Raw genomic sequence first — 21,283 nt, forward strand, 5'->3', positions numbered from 1 at the left:
GACTCGACTCCCCCCCCCCCCCCCCCCCCCCCCCGCAGGAAGCATGTAAACGCTGAGTCAACTCAACGCTCGTCAGGTCGGGTTCATGCAAACCCGGTAGGGTCGAGTCCACTCAACTCCCCAACTCAACCCTCCATTGTCGGGTCCATGTAAACAGGGCTATTGGCGCCAAGGCCACCTAAGCAAACTGCCAAACGCATGCAAGTGCAGTTAAAAGTAAACGGAACACTGTGTTGGTGACCTGACAGCCCTGGAGCTCGATATATGGAAACAAGACGGCTTGCTCATAGGAGGCCCTGTAAATGACAGGCATGCCATCTAGACTGCACAAGGCCTCGCCAGAGGTAAGTCAGATCTCTGAACAGTGTTCCATTCACTTCTGCAGGCAGTCGGACAGCGACGCTGACCGGTTTCCGAAAGGACAAAACGGCGGAATCACCTTGTTCGGGTGAAAGGGGGCGAACCAGTCTCTCCGCATCAGCCGTCTGGCCATGGCGACCGCGTCACACCGTGCACCGAACGGCGCCCGTCATCACCAGCGAGGGAGCGAATCAGCGGCGAAGGCAGCTAACGAAAAACCAGGCGTCGAAGCACCAGTCTTGGGTTCCACACAAAGGGGGAGCGCGGCGAGGTACTTTCGCCGCAAGCGAGTTGCCAGCACAGTTCAACCCATCGAAGTCATCGGTGCGGACACGAGGAACTCCTGAGCACTCTTCTTCGCGGATCGTGCACGTGCGACTTCACCGATGTCCACTTGCCGACGCCTCGCGAAGCGCGCAGAGCGAAGTCCTTCTCGGAGGGAACGTGGCGAGTCCTAGAGGGGACACGTGTCGGCAGAGGCGGGTCGGTCTTTTCAAGCGCATTGATGAGGTCACCGGGTGCGCCGCACCGAGGTCCAAGAAACGTCGACCGCGTGAGCAGGACGTCGCAGAGGCCGGTAAGAGCATCTAGAGCACTTCTAGCGACTCGGGTACACAACCGCAGCCAAGATGAACTGGCGACCTCCGACGCTACCGAAGAAGGCCGCGCCCTCTTGTCAAGGCAGTGCGCACAACTCCAGTCGACAAAGCGCTCGTCCTATGAAGGTGGAATTAGTGCAGAACTGACAGATCAACACGCCCACGCTATGAGACGGGGAGCTTCAAGAATGTTGCAATATCAAACCTCGCCTCCGTAGCAGCCAGCAGTGTTCAACAAAAGCTATTGCCACAAACCGTTCAAGACCAGAAGACACCTCGAACACGTGACGAGCTACCTCTGCATGATGAACGGCCTTCCGCAACAGGCCTAACACAAGGTGCGCGTAGTAAAGTGGCAGTCCTGAGCTGTCTTCAACACTGCGCTGTTACGTTTACGACCCGACAGTCGGGGGAAAGAAACAACAAACGAGGAAGAGCTCTGCCAAGTTCTCCGCGAACGCTTTTACGACGCAGTAGGGCGCGGACAACCTTTCTCTGGGCGAGCTTCCTTGGTCCCTGGGTGAGAATGAAACCGCGCGACGGTGGCAGGCGCGCGGAGCCTTCGAATGGTAACGGTTAGGATCTGTAACCTCTCGGTTTAAACCCGCTGTCTGTGGTCCCAATCACAGCACCCTTCCTGGATTTCTCCCACCGATATGAAGTGCGAAACCTCTCGTTCTGTTCGCTCTGGCAACTTCAGCAACCTGGTAGACAAAACGAAACCTTGACAAGTTGGCTGAAGCGCGCCTTTAAGCTGCGCACCGGTTCATGGTGTACTAGCGAGTGAGTCTACCCTCCAACGAGTTATACTATTCCTGGCGAGGTCAGCGACAATATCATGCTTTATGCGAGCAAGGTGTCCACATCCACCACTCAGAATATGTTAATCTAAACCCGGGGTTCAAGAGGGCAGTGTCCCTCAAAAATCCGCGATCAGCAGTTCCAGAAGCTACAAGAAGCGATGCTTACCAGGAACACCCGAGCAAACAATTTAACGTGTCCCCCAAACGTCCCATTCGGCAGATAAATGCAACTACGCCTTAACAACTACCGTGCAATAGACAATAAACAGAGGAACCAGCTCCTGCAGTGGAACAGGCAAAAAACACTGCGACTGCTAAGAGGGCGGCAACGTCACCTGCAGCGGCGAACGTTACGAAAACAGCAACTGCAAAGTCACAACGTCTAAAACAGGGCGACACAACTGGCACAGCAAGTGCAGACCGCGCAAATACACCCGGAATTCCTCGTCAGCTGTTATCATAAGCTCCGTTTAAACTCTGCGTTTTCTGTGAAGACTGTGTCGATCAGACCACTAACGGAACAACGAGACCACGTCAACACCAACCAGACGTGCGGGCAAATGCGGGCAACCGACGGATACTACTGAACGATAAGCTATTGCTCTAGAACAGGCAAGTCTACCATGGCTCGGCAGTCAGCGGAAATGGCTGTATGCACTAACAAACGGATACACAGAGGATCGCCCAGCAAGGCGGCTCGTTATGCGAAAAGTGAACAAGGAAATGTTAACGAATGGCATGCACTGTGCGTGTCTGTACGTATGTACACATATAGCCAACAAACTCTCGGCGTTAAATATAGGCGCCTACCCGTAACGAGTGTAAACTATTAAGGAGGTATGTATAGCGTAGCTCCCGCAAGATGGCCGTCGATTAATATCGCCACCGCAAAGTCGGTGGGTACCTGGGCAAGAGCGTACTTCTCAACGGCCTATAGGTCACAAGCTAGCTAGCAAGGAATCGATGCGAGCGTATTTGCCCCCGTACCGAAGAAAGACAAGAATTTACCTGAGTCAGTTAGCGCGAGTCCTACTTTGACGAGTACTCTACCTGTCTACTAAAAAAAGGCAGGGCACAACGTTGACCGGCGACAAAGTAGAAACGAAGTCGAGCAGATGAAAGTGTAACTCTCGGCTGCGGAGATCAACGGAAACATCCGAGCTGAGCCCCGGGAATACCTGGAGGTAGAGAAATTAGATTAACGGAAGTAAACCTCGCGTCCGCTGTACTGCGCGCCACCAACCTTTCTAAATCCGCGATGCGAGAGGGGGGGATGCCGTTACGGAAAACTAACGGGCCTTTCCAAGTTTCCAACAGGTGCAGACGACGATGACCAACGTCCACGACCCACTGACCTAGCGCGTTCACGTCAACGCCAGCGAGATGAGGTGAGAATCCGGCTCCAACAACGAACAAAGAACGGGCTGTCCACCAGGTGACTCAACAGTTGTTACGGCTCGCTAGATGGACGGTGTGTGTGTCGAGCCTCGCTCATTACGGCAGCGGCCAAAAAACCACCTCGGCGGTTCCTGCCTTTAGTCCCGCGTCAGCACTTCTCCAAAAAATCGCCTCGCTCCTCCCTTTCGCCGCTTCTCCCCGCCGGCCTAGAAATGGGGAGCGCTACCTCGCAATTAATTCCGCAGGTTTCCAAGAGAGCGCGAGTGAAACAGGAGAAGGAAGGAGGCGGCACAGCACGCGCGGACGATTTTACGACGAGCCGCACGCCGTTCGTCAGCCTTCTTCCGACAGGAGCTGGAGAGTCATCAGCTACGAATACGAAGCTGGCAACACCGCACAAAACACGTGTATACGTCCTCTTTCTCCGTTGCAATCGCCAACCCGCAGTCGAAGCACGCACAGCTTCCAAAACTCGAAGCCGAAAGAAACGCCGCAGTAGAACCAGAACGATAGGTAAGAACCTGTACAGCGTGCGAAAGACTCGAGGAGCAGGCGACCAATCGACGCTCGCACGGACAGATGACACACGCACGGCTCACACCAGGTAGGAGAAGCAGACGATACTGTCACCGTGCAGACGACGTGCTGGTGCAGTCCGAAGCAGACGACGAGCAACGCAGCAACGGCAACGCAAACGTCACAGTCGCCGATGCAGGTGGCATTTCGGCGGCGCGCGGCGCGGCCGCACCGCGGTGGGCGAAAAAAAACTAAAACGCAGCACCACTCGGCAGCAGCAGCCGCCACCCGCGGGGCTCAGACCCGGGCTGCCCCGGAGCGAAAGCCCACAATGGAGACGCTCGGGCCGAGGCGGCGGCCCCTGGCCCTCGTCGCCGTGACGTCAGCGCCGCGGCTCACGCATGCGCCCCGAGTCACGTGGCATTCTCCTGGCTCACCGGGCTCTGTCGAGGCGCGTGCGCACTCCCGCTCTTCCCGCCCCCTCTCCTCTCCCCCGTTTTTTTTTTTTTATGCTTTTTGGTGGGCGAAAGAAAATGTGCCAACGTTGGTCCACGGGGTGCCGGTCGCTCCCGGAGGTCCTTCATCCCCTTCTTTTCGCCCTGTCTTTCCGGGCAGGCAAGCTCTAAATATTTTTCTGGTTTTATTTTCCCTCTGTAGTTTGCAGACGCGGCCAACCGAATTCGCATTGCCTGCTCACTCGAAAACTTTCTTTCTTTCTTTTTTTTTTTTTTTTTTTTTTTTGTCGACGGGGCCCACAATTAAGGAGCAATTAGAGGCACAGCAGAGTCGTACCTCGTGCAGAACGAGTAACGATCGAAATTGTCTCGGTAGATTTTTTTCCCTTCTTTTTTTTTTTTTTTTTTTTTGCCGGACAGTGGATCGTGCCTGGCATGTATGAGATGAGGTGGAGGAGGCACAAATACGCCTCTTGAAGCGTAATATACAGGGAACAGGCGGGACAGCGTACGAGACCGCCTTTTCGAAGGTTCCTCGCTGAGACACTTGCGCAGGCCCGTTTCGGTGAGCAAGTCGTCGCCGCCTGAGCGCAGGGGCAGAAATGACAACTGTCGCTCGCAGTAATGAATGCGACGCTATTCCAAAATAATATGTTAGGCTCACGAGGGGTGATTTTTTTTTTTTTTCATCTCCATGCCTGTCATGCAGGGGAGCTAATAATGACCGCGCCCCGCTTAAGGAAAAGGAACCAAACGCCTGGGTGCTCCAGGAAGATATAACGAAATGACCTCAATGACCGCACACTGTGCTCGGGTTACAGAGAGAATAAAATCGGCCTCGGACGCGGCGGTATAGCTCAATGACCATGAACTTGCGGGGCTAACTTTGGAGTAGGCAGAAAGAACAGGACGAACCCTCGAGGAGGTGATCGCTCTCTTCGAAGCTTTGCTGCGTCCAAACAGACCGCACATTAAATCAAATTGGTACGGGCAATGAGGGACTGGGGAGGTGCTGCTTCGCAAGGGCTGTCATTTCGTTTCGATGCGAAGCCGGGTCGCAGGCACTGTCGCTGGAACGAAAGCGGTCGCCTCGCGCTATAGCATATCCACCTATGATGTGTAACGACGGTCTTCTATATAGGGCGGATCTTCGATGCTTTCTGAAGCAGGACCAAGTAGCACCGGAAGAGATCGCTGTACAGATAGAACACGCGGAAGGCAATCACAAAACTCGTGAAGCAAAGAAGTTGCGGATGCCATGAAAAAAAGAAAAAAGGGCACACACTAATCTCCATATCTCAATGTATGACTTGTGGGGATTAACAATCCCCTGCCTCCATTATAACGGGGATCGCTCACTGAACGTACGCACTTACTGCAACGGGATGTGGGCACGAAGCCGCGCAGGTGAGCAACTACCTCTCACCTCCCTTGTGCGTGTTCCTTTTAGGTGGTTTTATTTCACCCCCGTACGCGGCGTTCGCTCGCTACACGGCAGTTGTATTTATGTGCTGTTGATTTGCCGTGTACAACTGCTCGGGGAAATTAAAGCTTGTCCCAGTGCGCAACTCGTGTTTGTCCCCTCTGGCCCGAGCCCACCGCAGTGGCGACTTCTGGCGCCGCGGGTTGTGGGTCTCGGCTCTGCCTGCTAGGGCTGGTACGTCGGGGCTAGAAGGCGACTGTAGCGTCGCCTTTCGGGAGAAAAAGAAGCCGAAAATCACGCATTGCCCTCTGATCTGTCAGGTCCTCAAATTTCAAGCGATTTTCTGCTACATCGGTTCTATCGTTAAAGAAGATATTTTTTTTTTTTTTGCTTTTTACGTGCTGCTCATAAACTTGTCCCGGAGATCCCTCTGATCAAGCTTCGAATGCGAACTTCACCAGCGACAGCATCGCTCCAGTGCTCGCAGAGGCGTCAATAAAAGCCTGTAGGACCAATCCTCCCAAGCAGCAGCAAAAAAACATGAGCTCGAGCTTGGTTAGTGTTTGGTTGCAACGATCGCTATCCCTATAGCAAAGTCCTAAATAAGCAGCGAAACTGTTAATGTCCTGCCGCAAGTTTGAAGCGACACCAAACATGCGTGCATGGACGAAGATACATCACTGACCACAGCTTACGACCAAATATACAAAGGAGCCTTAAACAAAAAAATTGACTGCTCATATAGATCCAAGTTGCAGGCCCTGAACAAAAGATTGATTGGCCATGTAGGCCCATATTACCAATGAAACACGCTTGTATCTAAACCGCGATCAAAAGCCTTGCACAATCCTGGGCCCCTCAAAACTATACAGCTCCAGGCGTTCTTGGTTAATACGCCAGTAAGGATACATTTTATTATCACATATACTACAATAGTGACGCAAGGGCAATGGTTTGAAAGGCCTGCTGAAAAATAACACGGACCAGAGTCTTAATACAACTTACAGCTTCCTCGAGTGTCCATCCACGGAAGTGCGCGTCATTCTCATAGAGTTGTTTCGCCGTTCCCCAAATTCCACACGGCGCAAAATTTTCCCCAAGTATCTCGGCAGTTTCGAGCGCCTCCTACATCGTGCCAAGGGCTTCTCTTACTTCTTCAGCCATTTCATTTCCTTAAGTGCTGCCGAGCTTTTCGAAATACGCTAGATGTTCCGGGAGCATTCTTTTTTTTTTTTTTTTTTTTTTACGCCGAGGGTTATCCGAGTAACATTCGCCGGCGGACAGCGCAGCACATTCAGAAAAGCTCGACGCGAGCAAGACGTATTGGACGCATTAAAAGCCTCGCTCGACCAAAAGTGCATCGTTCCCCGAGCTATCACATCATGACACGGCGCGTCTCGGATCCGAAAGACAGCACAACAATGAGAGAGGGGGGGGGGGGGGGGGGTCAGGAAAAAGAAGATGTGTCAGGGGCGCCCTATACACACTGTGGCGGCGCTTTCAGGGGAAGAGGCGCAAAGCGACGACCCGACGCCGTTCCAATGAAAAGAGAGCGGCATTAATTACTCGCTATCCAAACGAGCCGACGCACCATCAATTCTTCGAGAGCGCGGACGGCAGAAACAATGCACTTCATTTGAGAGCGCACCGCGCACTAGGATAGACTACTGGTTTTACGCCGGCCCATTTGTCAGGCTCAACCACGACGAGGCGACGTGTGCCAAACGCCGACGGCGGTGCGTCGAAGCAAAAAAAAAAAAAAAAATAGTTCGTTTGCTTTATATCAGCGTCGTGGCGACGCATCTGTGCACACATTCTTCTTCGATTGCTAAGTTTTATCAACCTCGAGCACGCATACTGCAGCGATAATAACTGGCATATATAATCCTCGTCGTCAGCGAATCCACAAAGGGAGGCGAAGTGCATATACTGCTGCTCACGAACACGGGGGCGGTAGCTCCGTTTGATTACTGCATGTCAGCCCCACGTCGACGCTTTCGGTTCAGGCTATTCAGCGACGGAAGGAAAGACAGAGTAGCGTGGGCATCCAAATTCCCATCTTGACGTCTCTACCAACAGTCATCGACAATATTTTTTTTTTAACCCTACAACGTAAAGGGGGTCACTCCTCCGCTTTCAGTCCCGACGAGCTGTCGAGATTTCCACATCGAAAGCTGCATACAGGCTTCGCGCGAGTGACGAATTGCATGTTACTAAGCCGAACAGTCAGAACGATGACGCTACAACGGGGGCACGTCGCAGGGATCGGACAGCACACGCCGTCGCAATGTCGCAGGCAAAAGCATGTACAGGTGGTCGCTCCTTTCAGCGCGAAAGCACTCAACGCGGTCAAACCAACAATTTTGTGTTAAGCCACTGCCGAGCTCAGAAAGAAAAACAAAATTGCGATCTTTCTTTTTTTTTTTTTTTTTTAGTTGAGAAGGGATGCGGAGGGCTGCAGCCGGCACAAGAAACATGTAATGAAAGCAAAATAAAAGCACAAACGAACGCTCCACATGAAGACTGATGCCTGCCGATAACAGCCTGGTGCAAATAATTAAGCCTTAGTAAGAGCCAACTAAATCATCACCATCATCATCAGCCTGACTATACCCACTGCAGAGCGAAGGCCTCTCCCATATTTCTCCAATTAACCCGGTTCTGTGCTAGCTGCATCCACTTGACCCCTGCGAACTTCTTAACCTCATCCGCCCACCTAACTTTCTGCCGCCCCCTGCTACGCTTTCCTTCGCTTGGAATCCAGTTTGTTACCCTAAGCGACCATCGGTTATCCTTTCTTCGCGCTACATGTCCTGCCCATGCCCATTTCTTCTTGATTTCCACTAGAATGTCATCAACTCGAGTTATTTCTCTGACCCACTCTGCACGCTTCCTACCTCTAAATGTTACACCTGCCATTTTTCGTTCCATAGCCCTCTGCGTTGTCCTCAACTTAAGTAGAACCCTCTTGGTTAGCCTCCACGTTTCAGCCCCATAGGTGAGTACAGGTAAGATGCCAAATAAATACCCGGTACAAAAATAACGGAGTCATAACCAAGTATCTTCGCTCTGGCGTGCCATCTCTGCTTCGCTTCCCCAGCTCGGGAAAGCAGCAAAGGAAGGCGACAAACAGGAGCATATGGAGCCTCCTCGTACACAACACGGGCGCATATACAGGCCTATACGTGGCGTAAATGCTTGTGCATACTACAAGTGCGAGATATGCGTGGGGCGCGCATGTCATCATTGTCCCCTCCGCTGTGTCTCCGGCGGGATCGCGACGGGCTTGTCGCGTGTCCGCCGCGCATGCATATATGAATGACGGGCGCGCGTGGTGTAGCGTGGTGTAGTGCGGGAGGATGCCCGAGCAGGGAGCAAGACACGACGCCCTCCGTAAACGGTGCATAAACGAGGGAGGAAGAGGACAAGAATGTACGAGGGACGCTGTTCTTCACCCCAAGGACAGGTGTGCGAATTGAAAAGATGTGTCCTACGCAAGGCGCGCGCCTGAGCAACTCTCCGCCAGGGCTGAGACGGGGAGTCCGAAGCGACGAAACACGTATACACGGGCCCACCGCTAACGTTCTCCCAAGCCGTGTTTACATGAATGCGACAGCTAGCGCATCGCATCGCAACCGGTTCCTAGCGCATCGAATTCATGTAAACAGGGGTAATGCGCTAGGAAAGCGCATCTCATTAATGCGCCAGAAGGGGCTGGATTGAGAGGGGTAAGTCGACTTACCCCTCTCAATCTCAATAGGCGACACCACCACGCTAGAGAAGATGCGCTACATGTAAACGCTGTCGCATCGCATTACCGTGAGGCGCTACTAAATGCGTTGCGATACGATGCGCTACTGTCGCCTTCATGTAAACACGGCTGAGACGGATTGAGAACGAAGCTCGAGACAAAGATGGACTAGTGCCGAGGTCCTGCCTGCCCCACCTCTCCACATCCCTCATGTGCCCTTGCCTTTTTATTTTATTTTTCTACAGGGTCGTTCCCTAGAGAAAGAAAGGGGCCGGATATTTCCCTACATTCGGGGATATTCGACGCGCACCAATATTTTTGTGCTTTGACTGCTACGAACCAATTTGCATTTGGAAAACTGTCCCGTTGGCTGTGCGCTGCCAACGGTTGTTAAAAATGGGAAGAACTGCGGCGTTGCTTCTCGGATTTTAAACTGAAACTCGTCGATTTATATCGTTACGGAGCTTGGATTTTAAACTGAAACTCATCGATTTATATTGTTACGGAGCGGCAAGCCGATGAAAACAGGATAACAGAGAGAAAATATTCGATGACCGTGAAAATGACGTTTCTTTAATGAACCGCGGAGGGCCTAGCGCGAGCGTTCCATCTCGCGCCACTGCCCGCTTTTTCCTCGTCCGTAACATAACCCAGGGCCACCAAGCGATCGTCCCGATCGTGGACGAGGAAGCTTGCTGGTGTTCTCCACATTCTGCTGGTAATTTTCATCAGATTTCTCACCGTTTTACGTTTTGTAGCCGTGCGAAGGAATTTTTAAATTTCCCATTTCTTGGACGCCCCATCAATCGGTGAGATTGGTCCGGCCAACCTTGGGTGCTTTACGTCAGAGCAAAATCTGCGTCTGCTGCAGGAGCAAAAACAATGTTTGCTTTTGGTCATCTCAATCACTACAGTCACGTGTGGGTTTGCTAAACAAAGCGCAGCGCACGATACGTCCTGGGGCCGTATCTGTGAAGTCCTAGGTTGGTCGAAACATACTTTCGCCATTTTGGTTCACTTCTACAATACTTTTGCGCGAGTGCGTGCGCGCTGTGTGTATGTGTGTGCGCGCAGAAAGGAGTCTAAAGAATGGGGTGTGATTTAAGACTATATTATAAACGCATATGTCCAAAAAAAAAAAAAAAAGAAACCCCTCCGGAGTTGCCAGTTTAGATCCATGGATGGTCGAAATTGTCCCGGAACCCTCCTCCATTGCCACGCCCTCTTTATTTGTTCCTTCATTCACTCCCTCTTTCATCCCTTCCCTGGGGGTGCAGTGTGAGTCTCTCATTTCCTCTAAAGCAATTTTACTATGCTCGCTCAATTCGGGAAAATATCGTAAAGAGAAAGGAGACACAGAGTTTATGAGGTGGTGTGATATGTCGCGATAGCACACAAGCCGCACCAGCGGCATGCAGATGCACGCATAAAAAAAAAAAAAGACGTTGTAAACACTCCCCCACACACAAAGCAAAAATGATCGCCCCCACGAATTCCTTCATTTCCTTTTTTTTTTGTTATTTGTTCTAGCTCCCAACGATATGCACGCCTCGTTCGGCGTTTCAAATTCGGAGCAGCTTCGCTCCAATACCCCCTGGAAGAAAAGACATATATCGGGCGAGGCGTGTACATCTCATCCCTTCCCTCCCTAAACTGGTGCTTTCTTTCCTTCCTTTTTTCTCCCCGCGCTTACTCTCCCAGCGTTGAATGGAGGAGGAGACTGGAGGAGGCTGCTAGCGAACCCAGTCTGCTTTTCAGTTCCATCTCCCCACTTCCTTTTCTTTTTTTAGTTTATTCGGTTTGTTTCCAGCCAGGGCGCGACGTCTCGTGTAATTACTCAAGAAAATTGGTTACACCCATTTAACCCGGCAGAAACGACGGGACACGCCGACGGAAACGAAAAGGGGAAAAGAAAAATGGAAAAACATGGGCAGCTCGCAGGAATAAAGAAAAAAAGAGGTCAGCAAAGGCGGATCACGAATCTATGTGTCAGTGTGTGCATACTAGAGTACGCCAATCGATGTCGCCGAGGAAATTAAGGCAGCGAAGGACAAAAGCGGAAAGGGGTACCAGTCAAAGGAGCTTGGAGGGCGGGGATTAAAAATTAGGGTGAGAGCTCACGGGCCAGATGGGAGGGGAGAAAAGGGGGTATGGAAGAGTCAAGGCCCGCGATGGAGATGCTGTTGACGCAACGAGTCAAAAGGGGAAAAGGGGACGGAAAAAATAGACAAAGAGAAATTGCGATAAGTGGAAGCGGACCTCGTTATCAGCTGCCCACCGGAGAAAAAGACAAGAAAAATAGATTAAAACGAGGCAGAACCGCCCAAATCTCCGATCGATCTCGAACAGTAGGGAAAATTCTGGACGCGAAAGCGTCACACAGAAAAGTGTCTAGCACGCAACATCGCAAAAAGGCCATCGCTAGCGGGAACGCAGGACGGAAGACAGGGGACGTCCAAAACCTATCCGCTCTGGCAAGCGAATACACCAATACAGTCAGGAAACAGATGCTTCAGTGCAGTTGGAAAACGTTGGGAGCTGCTACGGCGCCAGCCTGGGCGCCAAATCTACGAAACGTCATAATCCCCGCAATCATCTGCAAGATTACGTTTACCAACATCACGAGAGGGCCTCTTCCACAATAGAATAACAACTCAGCAAACAAGCAAACACGGACCGTCCCCCAAAACAGTGCCGCATTGCTCGCTGGCGCCAAGTGACGATGTCCTGGTGCCAAGACTAGCGCACACTATGCCGGTAAAACTAACTAGAACTATGACCAAAATACCATGAACAAGCGCGTCACCCTGTGTGGCCAAAGTGGGTACATATCTCAAGAGCGAGAAGACTGGTCAAAGCACTGTGGCAGAGCGGCTCCGTGAAGCCTACGCAAATAAACCGCGTGGAATCGACGTGAAGGAAAAATGATCTTGCCTCTTTCTAATTTGCAACCTCTACCGTTACCAACTCCCGGTATTCCTCTTTTCCCTTAACCAATGCTCCGCGGCTCTCGGGCGTCGCACCTAGTGGAGCCGGCCTCCGCACCTCTGAACTGTAACTCTAAACTCCCTTGCGAACGCGCACAGACAGGGGTTAAAATTCGCTCGCTCGGCGTTTTTCCGCGACAACCGTAAATGAGGTCAGCGAGTTCCGTACCACTCCGCGTCACTGCAAGCGCTCTTCCCACCCTTCGGCTTCAATTTCCTCCTACTCTTGTTTGACTCTCATAACTTCTCCCTCTTCAACGCCTCTTCACGTAGACGACAGGCGCGCGTATAGCAGCGTCACCGTTGCCGGGCGCGTTCCGAAACCCATTAACGAGGCGGTGCTCACGCGCGTACTGCTCCCCATTTTCCCGTTTACCGAAGAGCAGACCTCCCAGTCACTCTGACCTGTTTCCCCTTTATTCCCCACCCTTCCCCATCTTCTGGGTGGTGGCGCAGCAGCACAAAGAATCGCTCTCCCGACACGGCAGCACCCACCACGAGGCCGACAACCGGGCCAGCAGCAGAGGCACCAATCAATACCTCGGCGAAAAAAAAAAGAGGGAAGGTGGGGAAAGCACCTCTGGGAAGGACGAAAGGAACGCGGGGACACGCTCCACCGGCCCCGGCGTAATATAGAGCGCGCCGCCAAGGTGAGCGCCGCGCCACGCAGGTCAACGCCACCCCCCTCCTCCTGGCGCCCAAAACCACGGCGGCACACGGGGTTATATAGAGCCCTCCGCCGACGATCGGCTGTCGAAAATTCCCTACAAGCGCGGGAAGAAAGGCGCCGTGAAGAAGAAAGAAAGGTCTCTCGGGCACCGGCGCTTGTTGTTCTAAAAAATGGGGTGCAGCGACCACGGGTTGCTGGCCCTCGATGAAAGAGCCGCGCGCTCCCTCGAGCGAGAAAACATTGCGGGAGGGGATTTCCCATGGGGAGAGAGAAAGTGGAGGAGGGGACTCGGGCCCGCCTTCCAAGTCTGGTTTATTGGGGAACGAAAGGAAGTAAAAATGGGGAAGAAAACGCAGTAAAGATCTCTTCTAGCGCAGGTATGGCGTGCAGTTCGTCTGGGATTTCATTACGGGAGCACCAAACGTCGGCACAGGCTGAGGCAATCAATGCGTTTAATAAAAGGCCGCAACTCGGCACTTGAAACGCAAATAAGCGAATACGAAACCGTAAGGGGGAGGCAGAAACAGTTGCGCAAGCACTCCCGTGCACACCGGCTCGGAGCACCGATTATTCGAGGGAATAACTGGTGCGTGAATGGCAACAGCGTCGCGCGGGGGCGAGCGCTGCTCATTCGCCGGTTATTCGTACCATGAGGACTTCCCTTTAAGGAATCTGAGGAAGGGAGGATTCGTATTTGCCTGCGCAAACAGAGGACGTGGGAGCAGAAGACGTGGTCCGCTGCCAAGCTTAATGAAAATCGCGCTTAAACTAACTGCCAGGGAAGGCTCCATCAAATCGGCACAGGAGAAGAAAAAAGAAAGAACAGGCAAGAAAGGAGGCACCGATGAGCGCGGGGAAGTTTGGCACGCTAACCATTACTTCCAGCGTTGTGCGAGAATACACTTCCCGCTTTTGCGCGACAATTCCAGCAGACGTGCGTGTGCGCGCGTGTCACAGTTCCTTCGCTTCGCGAGAGCATGTTTCCGCATCGGCACGCTGATGGCGTCTGCATTCGCAGTTGATAGTCCGCGAGGCGTACTCATGAAACAGCCCGTTTTTTGTTTTTGTTTTTTCTTCCTTCAGAAGGGTGCTGCAAGCTGCTATGAAGAGGAACACACTATCTACCCACGACTCTTCCATAGTCAAGAGGAGAGTTTTTTCTTTAATTTTCCATATAACAATCCCCTGTAGGGATGACAGGCCCGAGCCACTTTGAACTTCGGTGAGTAGGAGCAACAGTATAATTAGTTATTTCTTTTTTTTTTGTGAAAACTTACAATCTCTTTCACACTTCAGGAACATGTGCGCACGTGCCTCCGTGCACGTACGAGTGTGCACGTGCCTGGACATGTGCGCAGGTTCTGGCAGCAGGATGACCTGTTTTGAGAAAAGGCATAGACAGGGTGGAAGAGTACGCACCGCAACGCCGTTGACAAGCAGTCCAGCCACGTTGAGCGGTGAGAGGACCACCACCTCGGGCGTCAGGCTGCTCATGTGGCTGCCCACGCTGCTCGTCAGCGTCAGACTGCTGGACGAACCGTGGCTGCCCGTGGACAGCCGGTGCGCCACCTGCGCCAACCACACCAGGAGGCGGTTTCCGATTGCTGCTCTCTACAGTCACTTGCGTAAACGCGTGACGCTGCACCGTTTCAGCGTAATTAAGCTTCAAAAGTCGGTCTATTTCGGTCACTTTAAATCACACGGTAGCCAAAATCGTTTTATCATTAGAGAGTTTTAGCTTACCGTGATCCGCGATCCGCTACTGGGATCCGCCACCGTGCTTTCCACTGCGCATGCCCAGACCCCCCTTGACACCGACAGATGGCGCATACTGGATACACCGACATACTGGATGTCGGCACACAGACCTGCCGCGTCGGGTCCAATCAGCTTGACCGCCCCGCCCACTCGTGGTAGAGACCCACGGTGGCGGATCGCGGATCACGGTAAGCTAAATCCCTCTATTAGAGAGATCTAGCTTACCGTGATCCGCGATCCGCTACGGTGATCCGCCACCGCGCGTTCCACTGCGCATGCCCAGATCCCCTTGATGCCGATAGATGGCGCCACATACTTTATGTCGGCACATAGACCTGCCGCATCGGGACCAATCAGCTTGTGCGCCCCGCCCACTCGCGGTAGAGGGTCGCGGTGGCGGATCGCGATCACGGTAAGCTAAATCTCTCTATTTACTGTGCCAGTTTCTTACGTTTCTTTAGAAATCAAAGAGGCAGCATAACGATGAAGTGCTGGACAACCAGAACCTTTACCAGGCGTTCACATTGTTTGGGCGTCACACACAAGTCCAAAGCTAAATCTGTTTTTCGCGGGGACCATGCTTCCACAGCCATCTTTTTTGCCCTTTCTGCGGCCCCGTGGTTATTACAGAGTGTATACTAAGCAACACATGCCTACCTTGGAGTCCGCGGAGGAGCTGGAAGAGGAGCCCCTGCCCGAGTCCAGGCTGGAGCTGCTGTGTCGGGACTCGACGCTTCCGCCGCTGGGACTGTCGCGACCGGGGTTGCCGCTCCCTACACTCGTCACACCGCTGTCGCAGTCAAGCGAGCCCCCGCCGATGAAACACACCCGGCCGCCACCGCCTGCGTAGGTATACACACACATTCGACACTCAGTCACGCGGCTCCCATTCACTCCTCCGCAATCGCACAAATACTGCGCAGTAAGCAAAAGGTGCTATACCGTCCACCACTGTAGCCCTGCTTAGATGGACCCGACAGCGGAGGGTCGAGTACCGTTCTCCTCTCCCACTGTGCCCCGACTCAACCCGACAGCGTTTACATGCTTCCTGCACCGGGGTAGAGTCCAGACAACCCACCGCCTGCGTGGGAGTTGACTGGATTCGACCCGTCGTCTTCTCAACCCGACACGACGGGGTTTACATGAACCCGATAACCGGTTTTCGACCCGATAACTCAACTGAATCCGCTCCTGTCGGGTCCATGTACACGCCGCTTGCGAGTCCCCAACACCCAAACGGCACGTTGCACGCGGCCCGGTCACATCGCCCTTTTGCACCGGAAGTGTCGTGATCGCAGTTTCCGTTTCGTACACACCGCATCTCTTCACCCCTGAACGAGTTTCGATAGTGGCCGCGGTTGTTTCCAGTGCCTCACGTGTAATTCAGCGGCTAGACACACGTTGTGTGCAAGTCCGAGAGGTATAGCACTAACATCCGACCTTGGTATTAGCTCCACATGTTTGACCCCAGCAAGGGTGTATGGTGGGCCAGTTGGTACGGCATGCTGAAGGATTGTTTTAGCAGCCAGATAATCCATATTTGAGCCGTCCCTCGATTTCGGCTACGTCTGGGGCGGCAGAACCGAGATCGCCGCAGGTGGGGTGTTGTGTTTTGTGGCACATAAGGGCGAGCACGCGCCAACCCCCAACCTTTCACGAGTTTGTTCAGTCGGTAAAAATGATAAGGCTTTAAAGGTATGGCAGCTTGTTCACCATCCCTGGTTCTTTGGGGAAACATAAAGCATGCGAAATTTGAAGGAGTGAATAGCCGCAACTATGTTTTCGATGCATGCATGAAGAAACGGCCCCTCCACAGGCCAAAAACGCCGCCCGTTGTATATCCCAAGAACATCCAATGCAATGAAATAAAGGCACACAAGGGCAGTTGACTTTACAAGTCACTTCAAATCGCCGACGGCCGCTTCCAAAACTGGGCTCCCACTGCCGGCGCCCCCTTTAAACATTTATCAGCTCGCAGGCTTACCGGAAGGTGGCAGTCCGGGAGGCAGAGGCGTGGTGGGCATGCCGACTGGGGTGCCCGGGTGACTCTGAGGTCTCGACAGGGGTGCCATCTAGACGAAGGGGAGGTAAAAGAAAAACACGCCGCTCTGAGAAGCCATCTTGATACAGCCTGCGGACACTCGAAGCATTACAATCGGTAAGCAAAGCCCGCATCGAAGGGTGTCACCCCGCCAGCCATTTTGTCAATACGACGTTAACCGTTAAAACCCATAAAGTCGCACATGTGGCAGCAAAAGAGCATCGGAAGGTTACAACCATAAATTTGTCCCATTATACGATGCGACGGACGAGGACGTCACCTGGACATTCACCGTGTCTGGTCAACGCCTCACACAGTATATAGCAATATACGTCCCCCACACAGGCCTTCCGTGTCGGGGTGACGTGTCGTCCTATGGCTCATTCGAAATAAGCACAAACCATAAATGAGGAGTTTAACATCGTGAAGCCACACACGCTGGCTATGGGGTAACTCCATTAGTGGTGCATGGTCTCGAATCCGACCAGGCCTTAAAAACATGCCTGAAATGGTCGAGTAATCATTCACGCTACGGACGCAGTGAACTGTCAATTGTCCGACCCAATACGGCATCAGCAACAAAATGAGAGGGCCGCGTGTCCGGCTGCAAGAACCAAAAAAAAAAGCGGTGTCCCAGGACCCATTAACCTTGTTTACGTTGCGAACCGCGCGCACGCGTGCTTAAAGAGACGCGTGTGAACGGAACAGGTGTTCGGCGAAGCTTCCTCCTCCCCCTGTAGCACGTGCCTTTGCTGTTTGCAGAGGAAGCAACAGTATCTGCCCGCTCCATCAGCGCGAGGAGAGGAGATATCGCATCGCCAAGACCCCAAGTGCGGGTAGAACCTTCACTCCCCCTACTGCTTGCCTTCGACATTCGGCAAACAGCAACGACAGCGCGGTTCGTCCTCTGCAAAAGTACTGGCAAAGGAGATATGAAAAACGGCACCCGAGAGGGAAGGGAAGAAGGGGAGGGGATGGGCGAAGACTCCGCATAGCGGAGGCGGAGAGCCTAATCCGAGAGTCGCGACCGCCAAATGACATCGGCAGAAGGGCGTATCTGGGTCACAGGCGGGAAGAAAAAGAGGCATCCCAAGCAATAGAACTGACTAAAAGAGAAAATAAAACGAAGAGGAGAGCAGCAGCAGCAGGCAGCGACGTAAGTTTATGACGGCGAAAGCGCAAGAAGCGGAAGAAAAGGCGCGGGGCAGAGGGCGGGCGCATATATAAGAAACTGAATGCCACAAAAACAGTCGCCCACGTCCTCGACGCGGAGAACGAAGGCGAAGAAGACTCCGCGCGCTTCTGCACCACCGCACGAACGGAAAAGCGAAGGCAGGATCTGTGCCGTGTAAGTTAGAAACTCTAGAAAAAGGCCTCGCTGCGCGTCATACGCTTTTGTTGAAACCCGCCCGCCTCACTCGCGGAGCACGTGGAATAGTAACTCAGATCAGAAAGCGGAACACTGTGAATAGGGGTAAAAAAGAAAATCGACTGCCATGGCAACACCGTAGATAGGTGACGGCGCACGATACTTGATCTATGACCTGCTGAGAACTTCCGTAAATAACGCGCGCACTTTTACGCAAATCATGAGTTCTTCCAATTGCAACTGGTTTCGCTCGCAACGTCTTTTTCTTCCACAAGGGAGACAGATCTCCGTCATAACAGTGCAGGCGTTCAGCATAGAAAAAAAAAAAAAAAAAAACGCTACACTCTCTATACAACCCAAAGAGTAAATAGTTTAGCAAAGAATAAATGACAGTGAGCGTAGCAGGAGACATAAAAGGCACGTTTAACGCCGCGAGCAAAGACGACTATCAATAACTGTCCATTCTAACCATTCTAAATGAAAAGATGACGATGATGATGATCAAAACGTTTATTCCACAAGTTTGACACTTTGGTCTAAATGGGGAGTGGGGGAGGGGTGACGCGGGTTCAAGCCCCTACTAAAACTACGCCTTTGACATTTTGTTTCCGAAATCAATAAATATTTACTACTACTACTACTACTACTAGTAGTAGTAGTAGTAATACTCAAGGGTCTACAGGAGGCGAAGCGCTCCACAGTTGCGTGCGAAATCTAATTGAGAGCGCCGTTTCAGTTTCTCTCGGATCCAATCATCAAAACTATTCATAGCGCTCTTGCGAGATATATAGTTTAATTCAGTCTCCGACGCTGGCTGCCAGCCATGTGAACAAGGACAAGCCCGTCCAGTCAAAAGATCCAGGATATTTTCCTGTTGTCGATTTTGCATCGCTGAGGAGCAGTTAAAAGCCCATCCCGCCCAAAAGCCCATCCCGCACGGAAAATCGCGCCCGCACGTGTGTCGAGATCGCCGGTCATTCCGCACATACCATAGTCAAGCCAAACCGAGTCCTCGCACAAGTCCGGGAGAGGCAAAAACTGAGCACTAATAGTTTTTACGGCAGTGGCATCGGCCCACATCGAGCTCCCAGTTCTCCCAGTTCTCCCACGAAACCACAAACTTAGCTCGCCGGTATGTGTGCGACGCGTTAATGGTGACGTCATCAGAAGACCGATCATGATGGAAAATAGCGCGAAGGTACACGAAGGACGGAAGGAAGTAAGACACGGACAAGCCCTAACTCGCAACTGCAGGGTTTATTGCTGAAGCTCGCAATAAATACAGGTCAGTTGAAAAAAAAATAACAAAAAAAAAAAGGAAAAGGAAGAAAACAAAAAAGAGAGAGATAAGCAGCCTCCTAAATGCGAAGCTAGGTCATAACATAGGCAGTAACACACAGTACACGTGCCCCTCATTGTTGATGTGGGAAGAAAGAAAAGGGAAGATACACCTAAGTATAGATAAGTAAATTCAAAATCAAATTCGCAATCTACCAAGTTAACCGACGGTTCGCTGACACAGAAATTTTGACATTTTTTATTATGGTAAGCCTCCATAATTTCACGAACCAGCTTGTCACGATGTCTAAAGAGAACGGTGGCCATAGAAAAAAAGCGGTGTGCACTTTTGTTTCCCCTTATGGTTCTCTTTAATGCTACAAGCGCGGCAATGCTCCGGAAGATTCCCAGACTGTTCTTTTAAGGAGTTGTGGTGTTCCCCTAGCCTAACGTTGAGACACCGCCCCGTTTGTCCTATGTAAACGCTTCCGTCCTTCGTGTACCTTCGCGCTATTTTCCATCACGAATGTTAACCAACTCGCCCAACTTTCGGCATTACTTAATCAGAAGACCGACTCCGGCTGCCTTCAGCAGGCGCCTCTTGACCCCTTCGCAGGTCAAGTACAATCGCAACAAGCGACCATATGGTCCCGAAGTTTCCGAATGATCGCAAAGCACCAGGCGGGCGTACATCGTATCCAGGTCACAACGCCCCGTGTGGGCTCACAACCGACCAGCGAGAAAAAGGCTTTTCGTTACCGAGCTACGAGGAGGGCAAAGATAGCAGCGACAGGTGGCGCATAAGGAACCGGCCGGCGTCAAAAGCAGCCGCCCACGACCATAAGCGCAGTGCAGATCGGCGAGCGCGCAGCAACACAGCGCCTGGCCGGCGGAAGGGGCCCGGCGAGCGCAAGCGTGGGAGTCCCGAATCGGGCGATCTTCAACAGCGGCTGGGAAACGGGATCGAGGCGGCCAGCAGGCGGTCACGGGGCCGCACGCGTGCAGTGAATCAGATGACTGCCCGTCACGAGCGCGTGCGTGCATCAAGCTCCTTCGCTCTTCATTCTCGTTAAGATTCAAAGCGACAGTAGCTGCACGCCGGGGAGAAAGCTTCTTTGCACGATCCGCGCAAACAGTGCCACCTGCGAAGAAGGAAGCGAGAACGGCCAGTGCGAACTTCCGGCACAAACGAATAATAGCCAATATGTCAAAAAGCTGCGTTATCTTGGCGAAGAAAGCGAAGCCTCGAATCGTGTGTGTCGCGTGCACGGGTCGCCCACGATGCCTCACACACGCACACACCTGTACCGCCGCGTGCCGCGTCAGCGCGCGCCGCCAGCCCACACCCAGAGAGAGACGACGAAACGCGACACACGGGAAAAGACCGGGCCGCGCGCGCGCGTCAGCGGCGCTCGATCGAGCGCGGCACCTGCATGCCGCGCGTAGGACGACACACGCACCCCTCCCCACCGCCAAGGTCAGCGTCGTCATTGAGGAGACGACGCCGCCAAGGGAAGCCCACTCAACCCCCGAATCTGTTTTACGTAATCCCGGAGAGAAAGGAGCACGTCGCACGCCAGGCGCGCGCGCGCTGCTACAGTGGTGTTGTGCATGCAGCGGTGTGGGTACACCTCCGCGAGCACTGTGTCCGTGAGGTGCGCCGCCATCTCCCGAGGAGGGTACCGAGGGGCGCCCACCGCACTGCGATTCCCTATCATAACACGACCGCGGGGTCGACCCGTCTGGGAGAAGCCGAGCCCTCCGTGACGCTCGATCAGCACTCGCCGGGATATCAACAATAACCACGCGGCGCAGCCAGCCGAGCTGTGGAGCCACGAGCCACGAGCCATTTATGCGACTATGCCCTCCGTTTGG

At 52.8% G+C, this 21,283-nt stretch overlaps 1 protein-coding gene across 1 annotated transcript in view; it reads right to left on the minus strand.

The window, feature by feature from the left end:
* The window catches only part of LOC146189672 (caskin-1-like), a 316,774-nt gene that overhangs the window by 66,027 nt on the left and 229,464 nt on the right, over positions 1–21,283 (minus strand). Inside the window, exons 13-15 of the mRNA XM_084604441.1 lie at positions 16,705–16,792; positions 15,378–15,562; positions 14,382–14,531 (exon numbers count right to left, since the gene is read on the minus strand). Of these exons, the coding sequence (XP_084460567.1) occupies positions 14,382–14,531; positions 15,378–15,562; positions 16,705–16,792 (423 nt within the window). The remainder of the gene's footprint in view (positions 1–14,381; positions 14,532–15,377; positions 15,563–16,704; positions 16,793–21,283) is intronic.

Source organism: Amblyomma maculatum, chromosome 5 (assembly GCF_055883805.1).
Source record: "Amblyomma maculatum isolate TAMU_Amacu chromosome 5, ASM5588380v1, whole genome shotgun sequence".
Classification (NCBI taxonomy): Eukaryota; Metazoa; Arthropoda; class Arachnida; order Ixodida; family Ixodidae; genus Amblyomma; species Amblyomma maculatum.